At 42.6% G+C, this 22,448-nt stretch overlaps 1 protein-coding gene across 4 annotated transcripts; it reads right to left on the bottom strand.

The window, feature by feature from the left end:
- Window positions 1-3,384: 3,384 nt before the first annotated feature.
- On the bottom strand, window positions 3,385-22,150 carry SLC16A9 (solute carrier family 16 member 9). 4 transcript variants are annotated; one of them, XM_088059969.1, is made up of 7 exons: window positions 22,098-22,150; window positions 17,760-17,806; window positions 16,069-16,297; window positions 8,114-8,257; window positions 7,131-7,226; window positions 4,625-5,527; window positions 3,385-4,290 (listed from the first exon to the last, which is right to left on the bottom strand). In XM_088059969.1, exons 3-7 carry the CDS (start codon window positions 16,262-16,264, stop codon window positions 4,112-4,114), a joined length of 1,518 nt encoding a protein of 505 aa, XP_087916095.1. In that variant the 5' UTR covers window positions 16,265-16,297; window positions 17,760-17,806; window positions 22,098-22,150; the 3' UTR covers window positions 3,385-4,111. The 4 variants fall into 4 exon arrangements, with proteins under 4 accessions (XP_087916095.1, XP_087916094.1, XP_014105614.1 ...); XM_088059968.1 differs by lacking the exon at window positions 22,098-22,150 and adding an exon at window positions 21,859-21,929; XM_014250139.2 differs by lacking the exon at window positions 22,098-22,150 and adding an exon at window positions 21,023-21,380.
- Between the last annotated feature and the right edge of the window lie 298 nt (window positions 22,151-22,448).

The raw sequence follows: 22,448 nt of genomic DNA, 5'->3' as shown, positions 1-22,448 counted from the left end.
ACAGAGCTGCAGGATCTGTCCTGTCTCAGCTCTTCCTCAAACACATGCACAAGGCTCCCTTTCCTCAGTGGATGAAACCTTGAGCATCTGCAGGCAGAGTACAGGCACCAGTCATTTTTTATTCTCTTTATATAGCTCTAGTCAAGAATTTCATCAAGTTGCTCATTTCAGACATCTGGGCCTCTAGATCCTGAAAACATGAAATGACACTAGGGCTAATAAAGTCTGCTTGGACTGATGTGATTATTTAATACTAGTGAAAAAAACCCAAGCAAGTACTCCAAACATTGAACTCATGGCTAAAGCTGAGCAAGAGAGTTGTAAGAAACTGTGGACACACTACAGAAAACTAACATAAGATGCTGTCACAGAAAATGTGAGGACATACAAGAAAGGAGTCAAGCCTTCGCCACAGAGCCATGAAAGTGAGAAACCAGGAACAGCAGCTGCGCTGAGAAAATTCATTACCTGATACAGCACAGTTCAGGTTGAGCACGTGTGTATAACCTCAGAACTGTTTTGGTTCTTTAAAAGCCAACATTTAAAAAAACAAATAGCTTAAAAAAAAAAAAATTCTAAATGGATTTTGGTAATCAGAGAGCATATTGACACATCTCTAAACACTGTTTTTTGTATGAAGACTGACAAGTCTTTAACTTGGCTCTTCAACTTAATTGAGTTTACAGCAAGACATCACTGAAATGAGTCCTCTGAGTTTGAGAAATTCTGTTTCACAAGAATCAACTTTTTCTGCTTTCTGTCCTGTTCAACTGTATTTCTGTATTATTTCTAATTTTGCCATTTTTTATCCAGCTGGTACCATGCTCAGCCCAACATATTCACCCTATGTATATGTGAAAGATCCTCCTGAATGACCAGAAGTGAAATATCTCTCCATAAAAAAAAATACCTCCATGTCAGTTTAATGCTATGCAAACATCTCCATCAATTTTTATAGCCCTTACTCAGCACATTGTTCAATGTCAGTGCTGGATGCAGGAATCCAGGATCAGCATGATGTAGACAAATTAACAGCTACCAAAGGAATGTAACCTCTTCCTGCAGCTAATGATAAAGCCCATCAATTCAGCAAGGCACAGAGTACACTTTAAATCTAGTAATATTTCACAGTTTCATTTGTCTTGTGTTTCAGCAACTACGATAAACTTTCATAGGATCTGCAAATAAGAATATAAATATTCTATTAATGACTGACTCCACAGAAACTGAATAATTTATGCAATAAACAATAACTTTTTCTTATACAATAAAGAGTAATTACTTAAGCATGTCATTCCATCTGTTCCAGATCTGTTTGTCAGGGACTATAAAACACAGAACAATCCAGAATTCCACATGGCAAAACTGTTTACCTACATCTACCACCTTTACCCACCCCTCCCACTGTCAATGTTGATGACCTGTTTTCAAGCAAATAAGGCATAGATTATCACATTGTACCTGTCCTTCCATCTTCTAAAAAACATTTGAACCTATGGGCTCATGATTTGAATGAAGCATGAAGACAGAAGGAAAAGCTCTCAGATAAAATGTAAGTTGCAGCATCTCTGGAAATAGTTTCTTGGAAAGGAACCCTGCAAAACTAGAAAAGTAAAATTCAAAACATTAAAATCTTGGTTCTTGTTTACCAGTTAAAGACAACATTAATAAAATCACAGTGCTCAGCTGGCTGGGGCAAGGTGTCCTAGCCCATATTGCTTGCAGTGGCAAATAAAATTCTCCAACAATCAGGGCTCTTTCCTCACTGCTGGGTAGGGTTACATCAGGAAACTGTTACAGATCACTAGTCATATTTCCACACATATCAGGCTGCCTAATAATAGACTCCATTTCCATTGCAAGAGTGTGCTACATACCACCTAATCATTTGCATTAATTTCAGCTGAGTTTTTTCAGACCGACTAATTTAACATCAGTTTCATATTTAAAGAACTCAGAATGTATTGTTGGCAGGAAATGAGCTTTTAAAAGATGAATCTGAAGGCATACATGTCCTGATCATACCCAGGATATCCCCACAGTTTCTTTAAGATGTGTAAAACATGGTATTACTTTCATATACACATGGTGAAATACAACCACAGCCGTCATAAGAGCACATAAAATGGGTGCAAATCCACATCAGATACCCAGGACTCCAATTTAGGACTGCAGTTACATTTATGACTATCCAGAATACTCAATATTCTTTCCAAATGTGCTGAATAAGCAATCCAGGAAGAAAACCCACACAGTAGTTATACTCAGATGACAAATGGAAGGGAAAAAAGATAGAGACACAAACTAACTGCATCTTTGTCATGTTTTAAAACAAACATAAGTGAATCCCAGAAAGTCACCAAAAACTGTTTGAAGCCAAGCTGGATTTTCCTGCCTTGGACCAGGTGAGAGAACATTACTTGCATGTAGGTCTGCCCCACTTAGATGTTGCGTCCCTCTTGCTTAATGAGGTGTGCAAACACAGTAACTCCGTGCACAGCACTTCGACAATACAGGTTGCTCGTTATATTCCTGGCTTTTATCTTGAGAATTATTAATGAGCCAGAATCATATTAGACATTTGAAACCCATAGCACAGCTGAAAACTACTTGGGCATTTGCAGGTAGCCATGCAGGATGTAACTCAGGATTCAGAACTTCCACCTCACCCAAGCCCTGCAACATGTTCCACTAAAGGTCAAATCTACAGCAAGAAGCCAAAGTGCATAGACATGCCAGCCATGGATAGATTTCTGTCACTGCTGTGCACGACAACCAGACACAACCTTGGCATGAGAGCAGCCCTATAAGCAAAAGCCATTGCACAAGGCACACAGGGCAGTGCAGAGCCAGCCGAGTCACTCTGCCTTTGCTGGAGCACCTGCCTGGTTCAGGAAAGGCTTCATCATCACACAGTGCTCCCCCCAGTCATGCCAGCAAAACCCAATGTGCACACAGGGGTAGTCTGTAGCTAGAGAGGCAAGAGGTTTCAAGGGCTCTCTCTTCACTGGCTTGTTTGGTGTTCAAGTGTTGCAAGTCTTTCCCCATCAGCTTTCTCTGAACCTCTCCTGCTAACCCTTCTCCATGTGTTTTTTTTTGCTCTCCATTGCTGACTTTTCTCCTTGCTATATCCATTCCAAAAAAGGACAGCAGAGATGACATTGCTGTCAAATTTTCCCTTTTTAATCAGGTCTACCTTGTTAAAAGCCCTACTATTAAGCTTTCTGCAGCAGCTTCAATCTACTGAACTGTGGCTGTGTAACAAGAGGCCCCCAGGACCACCAGACTATGGGTGCCTCACTTAGAAACATTCACCTGTGGGCTTCAGTGAGGATCATTCCAACCTCAATATAAAGATTATGAACTTGCATAACCAAGTCAGCATTTCTTTTGAGGTTTCAACAATCACATTTATTCCTTGGTTTAAAAGGTTTTGGTTCAGTTTTATAAACAGGCTTCACAAAATGTGCAATATTTATAAACATGGTTCTTAGTCGCAGTGGTAATAAGGATCTTTACTTTCATCATAATGTTCACTTCAGTTATACAATGCAACACAAGGTTGATTTTGTTTCCTCTCTTCTCCCTCCCACAATTGGCACTTAATCATAAATTGGAGAAACTTTAAAAAGACAAGAAAGTCTAAGCATGATGTTAAAAACGCCTTGCCATAGTATTACATTTTAGTAAGGCAAATTCTTATTTTGTAAAGCCTAATTGTGCAACTTTGAGACCTATAGAAGGTGGCAGAAATGCCAGCCTTCTCCTATAAAGAGCAGGCCTTCATTTTTGCTTCAAAGTGTTCACCCCTCCATACCAACCCCCCTTAAAATAAATGTACAGCTGATAATACAGCAGAACATCCCCTTTACAGGGTGAAAGGAAATTACAGTAGACAAAGGCTGAAAACATGGTGCATAGTACACAAAATCAGACTGTTTTTAAAAACAGCATTAAAAAATAGAAATAAAAGAAGAAAAAGGAACTGAACAAGCAACAATGGAATTTTTCTAGTGGAAAGAGGATTTGTGGGTTTCATAAATAAGTGGAAAATTACTAAAATACTTTGCTATATAATATAAAAAGGCGCAAAGTGTTTTCCAGTTGTCACCTAAGTGTTAGATGCAACTTTATAGGAGTAAGTATTTGGAGGCAGTTTGGAGCTCTGATTGGTGCAGGCATTCCAGCAGGGCAGCGCTGCCAACAGCAGGAGAAATCCACCCAGCAGGACACAAAAGCCACTGAAATAGAAAGCAGTATCGTACTCCTGCGTCCAGTCGTAAAACCAACCTGAGGGTGGGGATAAGACAAGCACATCAGTGAAATGTAACACAGCACTGATAATGTAGAGAAACAACATATAAATTAAAAAACCTCCAACAACAAAATAAAATGAAATTAAATAGGCCTAACCTAAAATACTGTTTGACCACTTAGACATTAAATGTGTTTTTCCTCAAAGCCATATTATAAACACAATCAGCCAAACAGCCTTTATTTTTTGCTGCAGATTTTGATTTCATCATTCCATTACTATTATTATTATTATTGCATTATATGCAAAAGCATTCTGTCTGGTTGTGACAAGCTCATGTTCAGTTTATACTGTCCATCTTGCCCTTACCTACAATTGGTGGTCCAAGGCTATTTCCAAGTCCAGCGAAGAACATCAATATCCCATAGGCATGAGTCAGTTTCTCAATCCCCACAGTCTTTGTTGTTACATACGGAAAAATTGACCAGTTCCCAGTCAGAAAACCCAAAATCCCAGAAAGCATCGCTAATGTAAGGTAACTTTTGGCAAATGGAATTGCAAACAAGGCCACTCCTGTCATTAATAAGGTAGTTACATAGAGATATAAAGTGTTAACCCACTTAAAATCTGCCAGTATTCCTAAAATAAGTTTGCCAACAGTTGTCATAATGCCAATAATGGAAATAAGGGGCATATAATAGTCATCCTCACTAATGTTTGCACTTCTTGCTACATCTTCCATGAGCAGAGAAGGAGGAAATCCACCAATATCAAAGAGCAAGATAGCAACAAAGAGAGCTGAAAATACTTTGTTCTTGAAAAGAACCACGGTCTCCTTCCAGTAGGTCAAATAGAGCTGCCACTTCCTTTTGGCGAGTTGCTTGCAGAAGTTTGTCTGTTCCACAACTTTCTTTTTGTAAGTGTCTTTCTCATTTATGTTTATTGAGCTCAATACATTTTTATTCAAAATGCTATCCTGTTTGCAATCAGGCACATTGTTCACACTTTTTTCATCAATATAGCCCTTTTCAAGGATGCTAATATTTTCTTCAACAGTCTTTTCATGGTAAACAAAATATTGATCTGGGACTTTGTCTAAACACATTTTATCTGGTGGAGGAGAACTGGACGATTCCAAAGGTCTCATTAGACTGCCACATGCTAATATATTTAGAGACAGGGCACCAACTATTAGCAGACACCCATCCAGTCCATACAGCTCAATAAGCTCTCTTTGCAGTGCTGCATATATAAAGAGTCCAACACTTGAGCCTATAAAAGAAAAATAAGTTTGATTTAAACCAAGACCATTCTCCAACTCTAACAAAATTCCACAATTCAGCAGCTATGAAGACACTACCACAGGAATGGTAATTCATTTGTGCTCCACTCTCCCAAGTTTGATGAACTGGTAAGTCATCATCCCTCCTGAAGTTACAGTTTCTTTATTGAGTAGCCACTAAATAAAAAAAAAAAATCTCAAAATATCTGAACAATTTGTGACAAGTAACACTAGCAGACACTTTATAAACAAGCAGGATCAATACCATATCTTTACCATATCAATACCATAATCTTTGATTAAAAACATCAAAGAACTATTAAACCACCCTTCTGCCCTTCACTCATACACATATATCCCTTCAGGTACCATTTCCAGTTAGCACAGCTAGAATTTCCCACTCTAACATTTTGCCCTTTCTTCTCTTTGCTGTCACCTTCCTCCTCCCAGGCACAAACAGACCAGGAGTTCACTTCAACGTGCCTCCTAAAAGCAGCCCTTGACTGCCAGGTGTTTAAGGAGCAGGGTTTGCCTGGTAGGAGTTTACTCCAAAGGCATTTCTGAATGGACCAAACATGCATTTGAGAAATTTGGCCATTCAGAAGAAAACACTGAAGAGTGAGAAATTACTATGAACACAAGTGTTTAATGCAATCCCAGCAATTTAAAGAAAAGGCTCATGGTTGAAGTGAGCGCTTATCCATTTTAACTAGTGGATGTCCTCTCACAAACACAGAACTTTGGTTTTCAAGTCAATTTAATGACAAACTTTAAAATTATTTACTGAAGATTGTCTCTAGGTTATATTAAAGCCATTTATATACTTTTGTGCTAAACACAGGAAAAATCAATTACAAAATCCATGCCTGTTTTGCCTTCCAGGTACTAAAATTAACCAGGGCACAATAAGATCAGGCTTTAAGGCAACCTACGTGGAATCCAAAACAAAACCACTGAAAATGATCCCAGGAAACATATCTGCAGAAGATCCTCTTTACTCAGCTTGTGTGGATGTGGTATTAGTATCTCACAACACTGGCTGTACTAATCCTGCATCTCCTCAGTGACATCTACTCAAGTAAAGAGGTCAGAGCAGACACTCCATGGCACACAGAAAGCAAGGCATGGGACAACAGCCATCTGTTGGCTCCTACTTGGGCCATCAAAAAGTGTAAAGGTACAGCCAATGTGAGGTAGTGGTGATGCAGCATTTGTACCCTGCATCTCCAATCTCTTTCTTGCCTCTGATCCTGGGTAAGAATAAAGAGAAAAAGAGGACTCTTGGAAATGTTTCCCCTCATTACCCATGGCACACGGCCCAAGCTACATGACTCTGCTTTCACTTCAGTGAAAATCCTTTCCTCATCCATATTGATCACCCATAGTACAAACCTGCAAGTGTAGTTACTGTTTTATCTGAAGCCTGAGTTTTTCTCTTCATTGATACTGATATTTTGATTTAAGAAACTAGTAATTTTCTTAAGTTACTGAGAAGTAACTGAGAAAAACATAACCTTCTGGTTTTTATTGCCAGGGTAACAGTGGTTGTATCAGAGTTGAGAAGCTGGAGAGAATGACAATTAAAAGTCCTACCTGTTGAAATCAGACCCAGTGCAAGGCCTCTGCGTTTGTCAAAATACTGGCACGTGATGGTAACTGTTGCAGTATACAAAAGGCCACATCCAAGACCTGGATAAAAAGAGTTAGATACAAAACATACTACATCCTTTTAATTAAAATTAATGTCCCTTTGTTACCCCGAAGGTGTTGCCATTGTGTGCCCTAGTTACTGAGGTACCTTTTGACTCTGGCTCAGCACAGGGCAATCAGGCTGCCTGCACAGTCCCACCTCCCTTCCCCTGACCATCCCTGGCTGCTGAGCCTGGATGGAGCAGGCTGGGTTTGAGCAGCTCCCCAGCCAAGTTCTGTGCTCTGTGGAAGGGATACAGGGCTCTGAGCCCAGGGCTGGCCCCAGAGCTGGGCAGAGCTGCCTCCTCATGGCACTGTGCCCGGCCAGCACGACGCCGGGGCCCCGCTGGCCAGCGAGGTGCCCAAGTGCCTGACACAGTTAATTTGATAAGCCACCCATAGCAGCACAGAGGGGCAGGTCATCACCTGCCAGAACAGCGTTTTCATGCCTCTAGCACAGCATTTTATGTTCAGTCAGGTTACATGGAGAACAACATTGCTCCCTAATGATCTCTAATTTATCAAATTAGAATGAGGATGTGACAAAAATCCAGATGAGATATTACTCCTTTAAGATTGGGATTTCATGCCAGCAGAAGACCTGTTCAATTCCAGTAAAACCTCAGTTTCTCAATCTCTAACAATCCTGTCAACAGAGGACAAATTGTTTTCAAACCCTCATGAACATTTACATTGTTTTTATCTTTTAATGCATGGTAACAGCCAGCCCATGCAACATCCCTCCCTGCCCAAAAGGAAAGTATTCCTTGAAAAATCAAGTCCTAGACTACCACTGCCTCTGCAAATCAGTTTTCCATTTTGTATTCATAAACCAAGACTCAAAATAATGTAGACTAAGTCTCAAATTAAGGGAAGGTGTTTCTTACCAACAACTATCCCATATGAAACATATAGGAAGTATATGTTAGGTGCAAAACTGCTCATCATGAGGCCCCCAGCCACCATAAAGCCACTGAAGATAGCTACTGGTCTTGCTCCAAAAGATGATACACATATACTGCAGACAGGACCTAGAGGAAAAAAACAGGAAAAACATTCCTAGTAAACACCAGCACCAGGAAGAACTTCTTAAAAAGTATCAATCATATCAATCTGTAGAAATGTTTCTTATTACAACTATTTAAATGTATAATTATATTAGATAATGATTCAGAGTATTCATCTTCACAGGGTTCTCTAAAAGCAGTCAGTTATAAAAATATTAAAGGTCAGGCTTGCAAAATTTTTCTCAAGAAGAAACTGAACACTAAGGCCATGAAAGGGTCCTTGGCCTGGGAGAGAAAGAGCAAGTGAAACGTTCCTTACACATAGGAAGATACAAAACATACTGGACTGTAACACTGTCACCACACAACCAAGGTGTACAAAGGTTCTGAAAAGAATCTTAATCTTGAGATATGAAGCCAAGGTAGATCATCAGCCTGGCCTTAAGCAAACAGGTATTTTTTGACAGAGCACAAAAACTGTGTTTCAAAAATGCAGTATCTGTATTCATCTTGATATGCAATTTATAAGACTGAAATAGGAAAACAGTAACTTGGGATCATAGTTATGGTAAGAATGCCACCTGGTGCTTACACAGAGGGAATATCTGCTGGTATACCAGACAAGGACAAACACCACTCTTCCCTGATTTTCAAAGAAGTTAAAAATCCGCTAGTCAGGTGTCCTACCAAAGAACCCTTCACTACCTATCTCCACTTCTCCTGTAAAACTACAGAAAATAAAAGTCACTTAGTGGGAGCAGCCAGACCAACATTCAGGTTCATGAGGGGTTACTCCCCAATATTTCTCAGTTCTTAGTTCTCTTAGTTCTTCAAAGCAAGAACAAAGTGAGGCAGAATTCATAACCTGCCTCTACTCAGCCAGTTCTCTCCTCACAGGAATCATAGAACAAGCACTTATTTTCAGTTGTGTGACCTGGAATACACCTTCTAGTCTAAAGTAGTGTGCAAGCTTGGTGCCCTGCATAAATAATCAACCAGCAAGGGACTTGGCTTGCAAAGACAACTTAACTGAAACCCTGCAGTTTCAAACCTTCATACGTAAACTTAGATATTAGCCCCATTTCTAAACTCAGCAACTCTGAGACTAGAAGTTAGATACACAGATGAATGTCATTATTTAATACAAACAAAACCACCTCACAACACTTACATCTCATTTGAAGTGATACACACGCACACACCGTGGTAGATTCAATCTGCAAAAGCAGTAATTTTGGAGTCTGCCATTTGTCCAGGTTAGTGCTCCCTGACTCATGTAACTGAGATTCCCAGCAGATGGGAGGTGAGCCCAAAAAGGTGATATGAGGTAAAAAGTTGGAGCCTGAGGATGGTGCTTGCCTAGGTTTGTAGACAGGAGCAAGCAGCTGGGAATGTAGGCAAGGTTTTCCTGTGGTTGCCGGCCACGGGACAAGCAGTTCTGGCAGGCAGGAGCAGAGATTCGTCAGAAGGTGAAATGATCCTCAAAGACAAGGCAGGCCAGAACTTTTGCCCTACATTAGAACTATCTGCCCAGGGAACACGAAGGGGGGTGAGTCTGAGCTGGGGCTTATCCAGGCAAAGAGTCAGAGTTACAGAGGAATCAAGAAAATATTCCAGGAAAGAAAGGTTTAATTGGATTTTGGAAGCAATGAAGAAGGAAGATCTAAGCACTTGCTGCTTCTCAAGAGTCAGCATGCTGTGGGAATGAAAGCTGGCCAGCATAACCTGGGCAGAGTAACATGCTGAGAACAAAAGCTGAGAGCATTAGATTGTTGCTGATTCTTTGAATTAATTACTGGAACTGGCAAACTAAGATTGGTATGTTTCCTAAAACCACAGGATTTAAAAATGAACAAAGGATCAACTCTGTATTATATAAGGACTTCTTCAACACTAAAAGAACCAAAGGTAGTGTTAACATAATGCAATTAAACAGAGGAATGTGCATTCTTTCTATTCTTTGTTTCTGACCTACTACCTTGCTACAACAAATAGCATTTCCCTTCCACCTGCTGTCTATATTTTGACACAGTTTCTTTCAGATGGTCTCTGTCCAGTCTGGGGTGGTGGTGCTAGAACAGACATCACTGACCCCCACTAAAGCATCTGAGGTGAACTGGACTCTCTGACCCCAAGCCAGAACAAGAGAGACACAGAGCTGAAAGATGTGGCTTCATAACCTGACAATGACATCTCCACTGGAACGTGACCAAAAGCATCCCTGACAAGGCCCAACGAGAGGCTCTTCTAGCTTCTCCCACTTACAAAATCCCAACGGAGAACAAAGAGTACAAAGAGATCTTTTTGCTCTAACATGGAAAACAACCTGCACAAAACTGAAGGACCTGTAAGCTCAGTATTAATCTAACATCTCACACAGCAAGACATCTGGCAACTCCGCAACAGCTCTGTTTATAAGAAGGAGCGCCAGTGTTAGCACTAATATAGTTATTATAGGTCTCTGAGTTGAGCAGAAAAACAGCTCCATCTTCACACTAGGCACGACTTTCACACTGTTAGAAAATGAGTCACAAAAGAAAATTCCCCTGACAGCCAGCATCTTTGTCCTTTCCTGCCTCCTTGCACTGCTTCTCTTTCTCTGTTTCCTGGCACTGGCATTTTTTTCCCACAAGGCACAGCACCTTCAGTTATTTCCATGGTATTTGCACAGGAGTTGACTGTACACAAACTTGTTATTCTTTACAGGTATTTGAAGCACAACAGATTCAAGGCAGTAAATTCTAGTAAAAATCCAGCTTTCACAGAGTGGGACTGACCTGCCCTGTGGATTTTGCTGAAAGTGGGCATTCTGAAGAATGCAGGAGTCTGCATACAGCCACATAGGAAACAGATCTTCAGGCAGCATAAGGGTTTTCATTAGCTGACTCCCACCATAATATGAACAACATAAAAAAACCCCCAGTGGCAATCTTCAATAATAAGCATGAAAATTAGCTTTTAAGCCATCATTTTGTTCAGTTTGCCAGCAGCTCCAGGGGTTAGCACTGGAATCAGTACAATATTTGATGACATTGATAAATATTTACCTCTTTTACAAATAAAATCCCTAGGGCTTTTTCCTTTCCAAATGATGTATCTTAAAACTAGACCAAACTCAATCAAAAAAAGACAGCAGCACAGTTTATTGGAATGACAGCTAACTCTAGGAAGAAAGATTCAGCACAGCAACAGACACTGCTCCTCTGCACACAACCTGTCATGGCTCGCAGTCAGCAACACAATTATCAGGGGAGCAGTCAACAAGATCTCCAGACAAAACAGGAAGCAGCAGCAGAAGGAAGATTGGTTTTCACAGAAGATCTTCATACAGAGAGATCAAAGAAGAACACCTAGGAGGGATCATTTGTACATTGGTATTTTTATTAAGATTATTTTGAATTAAATACTTTACCCTCAGTGAGACCTGGATGTGTCAGTGAGTCTTTCCTGAGACATGAAAACAAGCCACCTGCTGCACTCAGGAACTTAAACCTACAGAAATGTGCTGACCTCCTGACAAGTACAAAGTTGTTTTGTTTTATGGATATCAAGAACTAAAACCTTTTTCCTCAATATTTTCACATAAAGTGAAAAAATCCTGCAAAACAACACTCCCTCCCTCCAGTCACTAATCTCAAGGGTTCTCCCTCTTTCACCTCATACACAAAACCTTTTCCTAAACAAACTATATTGGACAACTGAGTTATTTTTCTTACCACCAGCATTAATCTGACCCACCCTACCTGGGCATCTGTCCGAGCTGGTTGAAACTGTGGAGCAGAAAAAATGGTCATGGACTGCATGTAAAATCCAGTGGCCAGAATACAAGAATATTTTTTGTGTATTAAGTGCATTTCTAAAACCTGGTTATAATAAATATAATGTCCTCCAAATGCCTGTACTTTGGATATGAATATAGATCAGAAAAAAGCTTTTCATACTGGGCAGCAACCCACTCCCAACTGATTGGAAAGACAGTTCCCATCTAAAAAAAGTTGTTATATGAACTGGGCTTCTTTTCAGGGGAATCTTGGGGACACCTTCTCCCCTATGCACAAGCTATTTACAGCTTCCATACTTTACAGTGGAAGTTGTATGTGTGGAAGTGGAAGTAATGTCTGTGTGAGGTTTCTGTCCAAAAATATGTAGATGATGAAAAAGCAGTTATAGAGTAGTAAAACTGTTGCTTGAAAACACAAAATTAAGCTTTTTAAACATCTAGCACTGAATGCCTCAGATCAGCAGAAACATTCCATCAAATTATCAAGGCATGCCTTTCAATAGAGAATCCTCCTTTTGTTCCCTCCACTAATGAAGGGAAGTAGGAATGGAGACATGGCTGGTGTCTTCTCCTGTGCCAAGGACTGTGAAGTCAATTCTTAATATAAACAGCTGTGGTGCCAATTACAGGCGCCAAGTCTTTGTTTTGCTTTTAACAAGTGTAACATGGATCAAATTTAATTTCAGGCTCCAAATGGATGCAAAATTAAGAACACTTGGTGTAGAAGAAACACATGATGTTCAAGAATATATATAAATATCCTCCTCTGACCTGTTTTAGTAAGGGAAACCTACCAAGCTTTTTCAATTTCTTCCTGTCAAATAAGCCCTGGAGCCATGTGCCACAACTGCCATAGCCTGACCAATATTGTAACACCTAATTCTGCAGAGGAGCTCTCACCTCTGCCCTCTACAATAACACTAATGCTTGCTAACACTGTTCTAGGCACATTTCTTCTACTGCTCTGTAAAGTTTCATCAGAGAAAGTCATAACCCAAGTCATCCTGTGAGGAAGAGCTCAACCAGATCCCTGCCCTGTTCCCTTTCCAGCTGATGAGGTGAACGGTCCAGCTCAGGCGGGACACTGGCCTTAGCAACACTGCCTGTGCTGCGAGCAAAAGGAGAGAAATCGAACACCAGGTGCCCAGGAAATGGATCCAGATAAACAAGGTGCTGTACTGGGTTTCTATGTCTCCAGTCTAAGTTTAGCTCTCACATAAGTCAGAAGTAAACATTTTAGAAAGGATACCAATGCAGAAAAAACATGAAAGTGTTCACCGGCATCAGCTGCTTAAAAAATGTTTCAGACCACAGGAACACAGGGAAGAGGAGAGAACAGAGAAACTTTTTCTGTGCCAGATGCCATATATTTCTCCCTGGGTTTGGTGAAATTACAGTACTAATACAGCAGAGTCACTGGCCCTAACTTTCTCTGTTATGGAAGCTGGTGAATGTGATTGCCAGTGCTACCAATGAGAAAAGTCTTCCAAAGAAAATGGACACTGATTTATTTCCTGTCTGTGGCTGCTAATCTATCATAATTGTCATTCCTTTTCCAGTCTGGCATCTACAGCTTCAGAAAGGTGAAGCTGAGGAAAGCTCACAGAAGAGTCTTAATGGCTCTCCAGTAGAGCCTTAATTAAAAATTTGGAAGTCTTGGCTAAAAGACTGTACGAAGTTACAGGCTTTAAAGAAAAAAATTAGAAGTAATTTGATTACATTCTCTAGACATCCATCACACTAATCAAGGGTCACTTCAAAATATAACATTTAAAGATAATGTTATTTATCAACTGAAAACTAAAACTAAACAACTTGTATCATAACATTGCATACCTTTAAGGAGGAAATTTAGTAGATTTATCATTAGGATCAGATCCCAGCTTGACAAACAGTGGGATCTTTCATTTCAGGATTTGTCTTCAGTCAACTCTGATAACATCAATGTAATTAAAAGACCCTTCCTGTACTTTCTTTTGAAGGCATAAAAGGTAATTATTATTAAGCTTCTAAATACCAAACTGAAAGAATAGAATCACATGGACAGACAGCATTCCTCCCAACCTGTCAAACCATCATTTAATCATTCCATATCAGTCACAAAAGCACCTTTGATTTGTATCATTCATCACAGGACTTACCATTTGCTGCTGTCATGGTTTAACCCCAGCCATAAACAAGCCTATGCAGCCACTATCTCACCCCCCCACCAGCAGGAATGGGGAGACTCAGAAGGGTAAAACCTGGAAAACTCCTGGGTTGACATAAAGGCAGTTTAATAGGGAAAGCAAAGCACAGTTTGCATGCAGGCAAAGCAAACCAAGGAACTCATTCACTGCTCCGCATGGTAGGGCAGGTGTTCAGCCATCTCAGGAGAGCAGGGCCCTATCACATGTGACTTGGGAAGACAAATGCCATCTCTCAGAAGATTTCTCTCCCTTCCTCCTTCTCCCCGCTGTTTATATACTGAGCATGTGACATGACCATCCTTTTGGTCACTTGGGGTGACCTGTCCTGGGTGTGTCTCTTCCTGATGTCCTGTGTACCCCCAGTCTCCTCACCAGCCTGGCAGCCGGAACAGCAGGAAAGACTTTGGCTCTGTTAGCCCTGCTCACCAGTAAGAAAAACATCTCTACATATGTCAGTTCTGTATTCAGCACATATCCAAAACACTGCCACTGAGAAGAAAATGAACTCTACCCCAGCCAAAACCAGCACAGCTACAAAGCACACTGCTGAGAATTGCTCACAGTAGCAAGACAGCACTAAAATCTGGAAACTAGCATGGTGTTGACATAAAGGAAAGGGGACTGAGACTCTTAACAGAGCCAGAGACTTCTGGTCTCCTACAAGTTCTCTTGAAATTTCCTTCTGCCTAGTTTCTCCTTCAGTAATTACCTTGCTTATCCTTATTTTCACTCTTTCATTCAAGTTTATTTAGCTCTTGATAAACTTATAGCAGGAGTTAATACCCATAACACAGAAAAATAAAAAAGCATGATGGAAGAGCAATTGACAGTCCTTTACCCACTTATATCCTGACACTGAATACAGTCTTCTTGTGGCTAGTGATCCACCTGCCTTTGCCCATTTGTCTTCTGCCCAGTGATTAAAAACCCTAACACAGGTGTGACACCAGTATTTGATCAGTTCCAGGGCCATACAAAGCAGTATTCTTTATTCAGGTCTGTATTGCTATTGGAACATCAACTTTCTTTTGAGGAGAGTTTCCTCAGGATCCTGAGCTGCATTTTGTCCATTGAACCACGTTATTGTTTTTGCCTGTAGCAGCTGCCATGCTGACAAGCATTTTTTTCCAGATCCAGCAAATAGACAATAGTTCCTGTGGTGAATCTTTGAAAAACAGAAGTTAGTGATATGACCCAGTAAATGCATGCACCTGATATTAAAACAACAACCTAGGAAATGTCAAGGTGAGGTTTTATTTTCCTAAAACTTTGCTGTTACTCTGCAAGTGACAATGTCTTGCTAAAGAAAAGCTTCCAGTAAAGTTTCTTTATTTAATGCTACTGTTACCCATAACTTTCCAGCCTTCAAAGGGAGTTTTTTCTCAAATAGAGAATGCAAAGGAGCCCTCACCCACTCTTACTGGTAGATTTATTGCTAGAGCTGAAAAATTAGTAACTAGTTTATTGACTTTTTTCCATAAAGCACTTGAACATTTCAGGCTAACAGTTTGCTCTGATTTTAAGACAATAATGTAAATGTTAGTCTTGAAGTCTCATTTTAAAAAAAAAATATTGCATCAACAAAATTACCATTCAGCTTCCCAGAGTGTGGCTTTCCTAGTTTATTCAAATACAATAATTTTGAATTTTCTAAAGGGAATATTTTCATTGCTCTTTTATCATTATATTGCTCTGGATTATGCATAGCGAAACTGTAAATGTAATCTTCTTACCCATCTTGACCTAAAACAAAAATGCAGCACCCTCATTTGCAGCTATCTTTGATGCAATTCCAAGAGCACACACAGATGAAAGCATCAATTGGAAACGTTTCAGTTTAAGATAGATACTACTTCTGCACTTACTGGCAAGCAATCCAATTCCATTTGCTAGCGATCCAACCCAAGCAGTCTTGCCTTTCCCTTCTCCAAAAGCATCCAGCCACTCTAAATACAAGACTCCCACCGCCAGCGGTGATCCATAACACAGGAACTGAGTGAAGAAGGAAACTACAACAATCACCCAGCCCCAGCCACCATCTGGTGGCTTCCGAAATACCATCTTGTCAGCTGGGTGCAGAGGCAGAGGCAGCACCTGTGCAAACAAAACCCAAACAGAGCAGAGCATTAGAAACGTGACTGACCACGGGCTGCAAACACAAGGGAGCTGTGCAGAGAAGGGCACATCCAGGCAGAGGCTGGCTTCAGCCATTCTTCTTGAACAGCTGCAGCACAGCACACAGGCAATGAAACTGGAGCTGCCATACTTGCACCTCTGCTATCTAATAGAAAGACAGCATCCAAAGCATAACAATTTGTACATATACCCGCACTGTATGACAGAAAAGCATTTAATTTGCTGAGTGCTAAACAGGCTTTGTGATAACTTCAGGCAATAATAACTGCCACGGTTCAACAAAAGAGCTCCATAGTCATCTGCTGTTAAAACCATGAATATCAAGAAAGGAGCAAAAAATCTCTACTCAGTTCCCTCCTCAGCACAGTGTCTTGCCATTTATTTGGTGTTTGCCACAAGATAGTGTACTCTGGGAGGGGCAGATCAAGAGGAAAACTGACATTTTGGCAGTAGTAACAGTTAAGTACTCTGCTCTGTCAACAAAACTATGTGTAGAGAGCTGCATCCAAAAATCACTTCTAATATATTTAGTGAAGTGAGCTCTAAGTCTGTGTAAAGGTGTGGCTTATATGCCAAGACATGACAGCAGCAAACATGCACACAAAAATCTGCTATAACCTGTTAGAGCGTCTGCCCTCTGTGCAGTTGGCATACATGAACCTTCCCCAAACTGGCAATCACTTCCTGGACTCCAGAAATACCACCTTGCTCTTTTGCATGGCACAATCCATCACCTGTGTGTCTAAGGCTTTAAGTAACACACCTCCCTCACATCTTCTCAAAACTAGCATGTGAATGTAGGGATCAATGCTTATAAAATTTAGCAAATTTAGTCAGTTTTCCAGGCTACATTGCTTTGGAGTCTCTCTGTGTACACAACCAGCCTGCCCTCCCTCTCTACAGGGTGCAATCTGCCCAAGTGATGATGACAAAACACATGCTCTGCTCCTGGCTCTGCCACTAACTCAATATATGATTCTAAATAGTTTTATTTCCTTCACCCTGGAAGATAGAAAGAGGTAAGATCTTACCCTGTTCTCTTCATGAAATATTCTCAAGGACCATCTCCACACTGAAGCTTGAGCATTAAGACTGTTGCAGTAACAGCTCTGCTCTGGGAGACTCCCAAGAGGCAAAGCAGAAAAATAAATGTATTGCACTGCCTTTTTGATTTAGGAACCCAGAGGAAATGGAAAAAAAAATACTGCTTTATGAAAGCAACAGGGAAAAAAAGCAGACAATAACAGAATTCCCATTTGAGTTCCTCACACCCTTTTCTTGGGCATTTATTAAGAATTTACATGGAAAACTTAACAAAAACACTATAGTATAAAATTTTGAGGAATTGCATGGAGACATGAAAAAGGGGAGTTCTAGTTTACAGATACACTTAAATGTTACTTTGAGGGTAGATACTCACAGATGATGAGTCAGTTTCCTATAAATGTACCTTCATGTGCCAACTACCTGCAGAAAAAGAACAAAGCAAGTTTTCAGCCAATGTATCACTGCAACAGTTAACACAACTCTGAAAAAATGGTGGTTTCACATGAAATTTCTTCTTTTTAAAATCTTCTCAGAGGAACTTCAGAAGCAAACAAGTTATCTCAGTGGAGAAGTACTGATCCCCTGCAATTAATTAACATCTGACAGCAGCCTTGAACCCTCAAATAGCAAAAACGTCGCCTACCAATGTAAAATACATCTTGACATCCTGGGTCCTTTGGGAGTGATTTACAAGGTTAATATACTGACTGTCCTTGAAGATACAACATTCCAGTTACAATTGTTACAAAGTTACTTGTTTCACCTCTGACTTCCTCACTCCAATGCCTGTTGAGTGTCCCTTGATCCTGCGAGATGCAAGGGTGGCAGCTGGGATAGACACAAGTCATAGGCACTTTCCTATAATATCCTTTACACAAAAAGGGATCCCCGTATTTCTACATGAAATATTTGAGTTATTTGATTGCAGTCCCCAAGAGCTGACCTATGCATCTCTCCATGCATTAAGTAATTATCACTTGGTTTGTTTTGTCCCTGCCTAGAGGATAAAATAGTGGAAATAAGTAACAGCTTTAAAAGCAGACAATGAGACAAAGAGAGGAAGCTTTCACAAAAATTCTACAATAATGGAGGTAGACAGTGAATAGCCCCAACTCATATTTGTTTAAAAAGTAAACTTTAGAAAACAAACACATTTTAGCTGTAATATTGATCTCCATTATATCAATGCCCTAAAATTTGGCAGGAAGACAACCCTTGAGTTCAGTTCTGCTATTCTAAACATTTAATGGGAAGGAAGCAAGGACTGGGCAGGAGAGGAAAAGAGTTTTTGTAGTCTTAGATCACGTAGTCTCTTCTAATAGAAACACTATGAACCTCTGGATTAGTTTGTCACCTGCTGCAATGCTGCACAGTATAATTTAATTTACCCAACTGCACCAAATTTACAGCAGTAAAAGTGCTGACCTCCTACATCTGGACAACTCCTATTTTGCATCACAGATGTCTTTTGCATCTTTTAGCCGAATAGCAAAGCTTTAGGCGTCAAAACCATCTCTACTCTCTGAATGTTCCAAACCATTTACAGTCCACAAATGTCAAGCAAAAAACACCATCATTTCCCCCCTCAGAAATCATCCTCAGAGGAATAACAGATCTATAAAATCCCAGTGTCTGTTTTTAATGATCTGACTTTCCCTTCCCTTCTCCTCCCTTTCCTTCCCTTCCTGTTTTTCCAGGTTATTCCTTAACCTCAAACTGCTATGTGCCTGATACTTAGACTGAGATATATTCTAAGACCCCTGAAGGCTCAAGGCCACAGAGAGCAGGGAGCTGCCAGACCTGCATGAGGAGCCTGTTCCCCAGAGCCCTCTGCTATGATAGTTAGAGATGTCCTGGACAACCAAGGCACTGCTGGTACCATGGATATCAATCCACTTCCTATTGGCACATTATTTAATTCTTCTCTTAAAGTGGCAAGTTGTACTGTAATATCTCGGTAGCAGGGAAAAGAACTGATAGTGAGAATTAAACCTCCACTTGCATGAACATCAAATCTGTGCATCCACTTGGGAAGGATTCAAAGCGCCTTCTACTATTCTCTGTCTCCATAGAAGGAGGACACAAACTGTAAAGATAAATGTGGACACCAAAAATGAAGAAGCAGAATCCTACACAGAAGGGAGTGAGGGGAGTCAATAGTTTTGGGTTTTTTTCTCAGAACCATCCAGGAAGGCTTGGCTGATCCTGATAACAGATAAATAGCTATTTAAGGTTCAGGATTCAGGTGGGAACAGTTTCACAAACCTTCCTGTTCACTAAGCCTAGAGATATTGTTCCAGGAAGCCAAATTAAATTAAAAATACTGAAAAATAGACATGAAGAATAAAGAATTGAACAGTAACTAGAAATTTTGTGAGAAAAAGCTTTTCAGTGAGTTGTACTCACTGCGAATAAGAATCAGAGGAAGAGAGCTGCTTGATGAAAGCCTTTACCAACCACAACAAAAAGAAACCCTAGAGAAAAAACTGAACAACAGTGTCAATGTGGAAAGAGAGAAGTGTCTGGCTGCAGCAATTTGCTTTGCTCTGAGCACTATTATCACAATACTGAACTCCCTTCCTATAAATCTTAAAATTTGGCTTAAAGATGACAGATGAGCACAAAAAAAGAACATGAGTACCACTGAAACATTAGCCCTCAGCACAACAACTTGTATTACTCTGTGGCAAAGGGAATCTTGAGAAAGACAGTAGCAATGTGATTGTTTCCAGTTCTTTGTGCAGCTGGAGCCCAGGGAAATGTGTTTCTTTCTGTGAACAGCATATGGCTGCAAAGGAAGCTGATGTCAGCAGAAACACTGCGTGATTAACACTGGACTAGTCAAGTTTTGCAAGGCACTGCTACAAATCAAGAATGGTACCAGCCAGAAAAGTAACATCGCTCATTTTAAGCTGAATCAGATTTCTTGTAAATTTCTTTGTAAATTATTTTTCAGGCAAGTTCTTGCAATTATCATCTGAAATTTCTGCTGCCCTTAGCTTGTAAGTAACACCTAGAGTGTGAGACTGATGCATTATACTTGCTTTTAGCATACCTGTCATATCCAAACACCTGCACGTGTACTGATGCAACAGCATAAGCACTATATTAAATTCACTAAAAGATGCATCTGTACTTCCATGACATCAGATTTTAACCAATGTTCTAACTACAGTAGCTTCCTGTGTGACACAGAATATATATGTATTTATAGTTCTCAATATTCAGGTCTGCGTACTTCTCACATTTCTCTACTTGCCGTTCTGTCAGTCAAGCAAGAGAGTTGTCAGTATCAAGGTTTCCTTCTATTTCTGATGGATGACAGAAGTGTGAAATTTAAAACAAAACACCAGAACAAAACTTACAAACAACACAATAATGTTTTTCTACTGTGCAAAATTAGTTTACATTAAGAAGCATCAGTGGGGCAGCACATAAACCAGTCAGCTTTGTACAAATCTGTCAGCTCAGCAGAACCAGTCCTACCTGTTTCCAAAGCCTCACTGCTCCAGAGCAGATGGACCCCCCACCCACCCCAACAAAAGTACAACTTCAGCGTCTGTCGGACACTAGCACGCATCCATGCAGGCAGATGTGAGCCGGCGCTGCTAGAAAACACCAGCCAACGTAATTTACCAAAGTCTCCTCTGCAAAACGAGAGCACGATGTGTCCCTCCTTAACCATCACAACCTGCGAGGGTTCCCTTCGGCATCTGTTCCCTCGGTCCGTCCGTGTCCCTTGGCCAGAGGCTCCGTGGGGATGGATGGTCTCTTATAGCCCCCGGCTCGCCTCGTCTCTCCCCACGCCCTCGGGGGACAGCCCACAGACCCGCGTTACACATTGACGCCTTCCACCTCCAGGCCAGTTTCGACGGGAAGCGCTCATCCGCGCAGTGACGCGCATCAGGAGGGGACTGAAGGTCGTCCTCACCGTCCCGATGCCACACACGGTCCGAGCCACGGTGCCCCGCTTCGGGGCAGCCGCAGCCGCCGAGGTGCCACGGGGAGCCCGCAATGGGCACACACGGGGGCTGGTGGTCTCCCGCAATGGGCACGCACCGATGGCGACGGGCGCCCGCTGACATGTGCCCGCGGTAGGTGCTGATGTCGCAAACATTGCCCACCGGATGCCAACGGGGCACACCAGGAGGCACCACAGCCAACACGGAGGGGGGTGGTCGTCGAGGGGCACCGCAAGGGATGCGCTCGCCCCGGGTCGGCGGCACGATCCGCTCCTACTCCTTTTCCCGAAGCCTCTTTCCGGAGACCGCGCAGAGCACCCCTCCTGAACCCCGGCCCGGCCCTGCCGCCCCAGCCCCCGGGGCAGCTCCCGCCGCAGAGCGGGGCCGGGCCGGGCCGAACCGGGGGACAGCGGCCCCTGCGGGGGCCCCGCCCGGCCGCCCCCCCCCCCCCCTCCCCCGCGCCCCCCGCCCCCGAAGCGCGGGTCCCCCCGGGGGCCCCGGCCCCGTTACCTGCGGGCGGGCGGCCCGTGGGGCGGGGGCCCGGAGCCGCCCCCGGGGAGCCGGGGCAGCCCCGCATCGCGGCGCGGCGGGCGGGCCGCGGCCGGCACGAACCGGTTGTAACGCGGGGGGGGGAGGGGCTGCCGGGGGCCGCCACCGCCGCGGCCTCCGCCCGCAGCCCCGGCGCGGAGGGGCTGCCCCGACCCCCCGCCCCTCCGGGCGGGCGGGGCGGCCGCTCGGCTCGGACTCACCTCCGCCGCGGACCGCTGCCCTGCCCTGCCCCTGCTCCGCGGGCAGACCCCCGCCCCGCCTCCCCCTGCCCGGCTCTCGCCGGGGACAGGCGGACACGCGTCCCTGGCCGAGGGTCGTCCCCAGCCTGGGGCCGGGCGGCGCGGCGGAGCCGTGCGGGAGCCGCCCCCGTGGCCCGAGCAGGGCGCTCCCCGCGGTGTCCCGCCGCTGCCCCTGCCCGTCCCCAGCGCAGCCACGCCGGTCTCAGCGAGGGCCTGGCCCCGAGGCACGGTGACCCCCCTACCGCCATCCCCCGCTCCTTGCATCCGCAGGGCCGGGCTCCCCCGGGCACACCGCCGGGGCTCGGAACCTGC

Source organism: Pseudopodoces humilis, chromosome 9 (assembly GCF_049639895.1).
Source record: "Pseudopodoces humilis isolate 2021_Gansu_Grassland_sample_001 chromosome 9, ASM4963989v1, whole genome shotgun sequence".
NCBI lineage: Eukaryota > Metazoa > Chordata > Aves > Passeriformes > Paridae > Pseudopodoces > Pseudopodoces humilis.
The sequence above is the reverse complement of the archived record's forward strand: the minus strand, read 5'-3'. Positions and strand labels throughout refer to the sequence as shown.

Excerpts from the sequence above, each read along its gene's own strand:
- SLC16A9 (XM_088059969.1), bottom strand. The coding sequence starts at position 16,264 with ATGGTATTTCGGAAGCCACCAGATGGTGGCTGGGGCTGGGTGATTGTT. Across the intron at positions 8,258-16,068 it reads TGGAATTGGATTGCTTGCCA|GTCCTGTCTGCAGTATATGT; the intron begins GTAAGTGCAGAA and ends TTTTTCCTCTAG. Across the intron at positions 4,291-4,624 it reads CCTTGGACCACCAATTGTAG|GTTGGTTTTACGACTGGACG; the intron begins GTAAGGGCAAGA and ends CCCCACCCTCAG.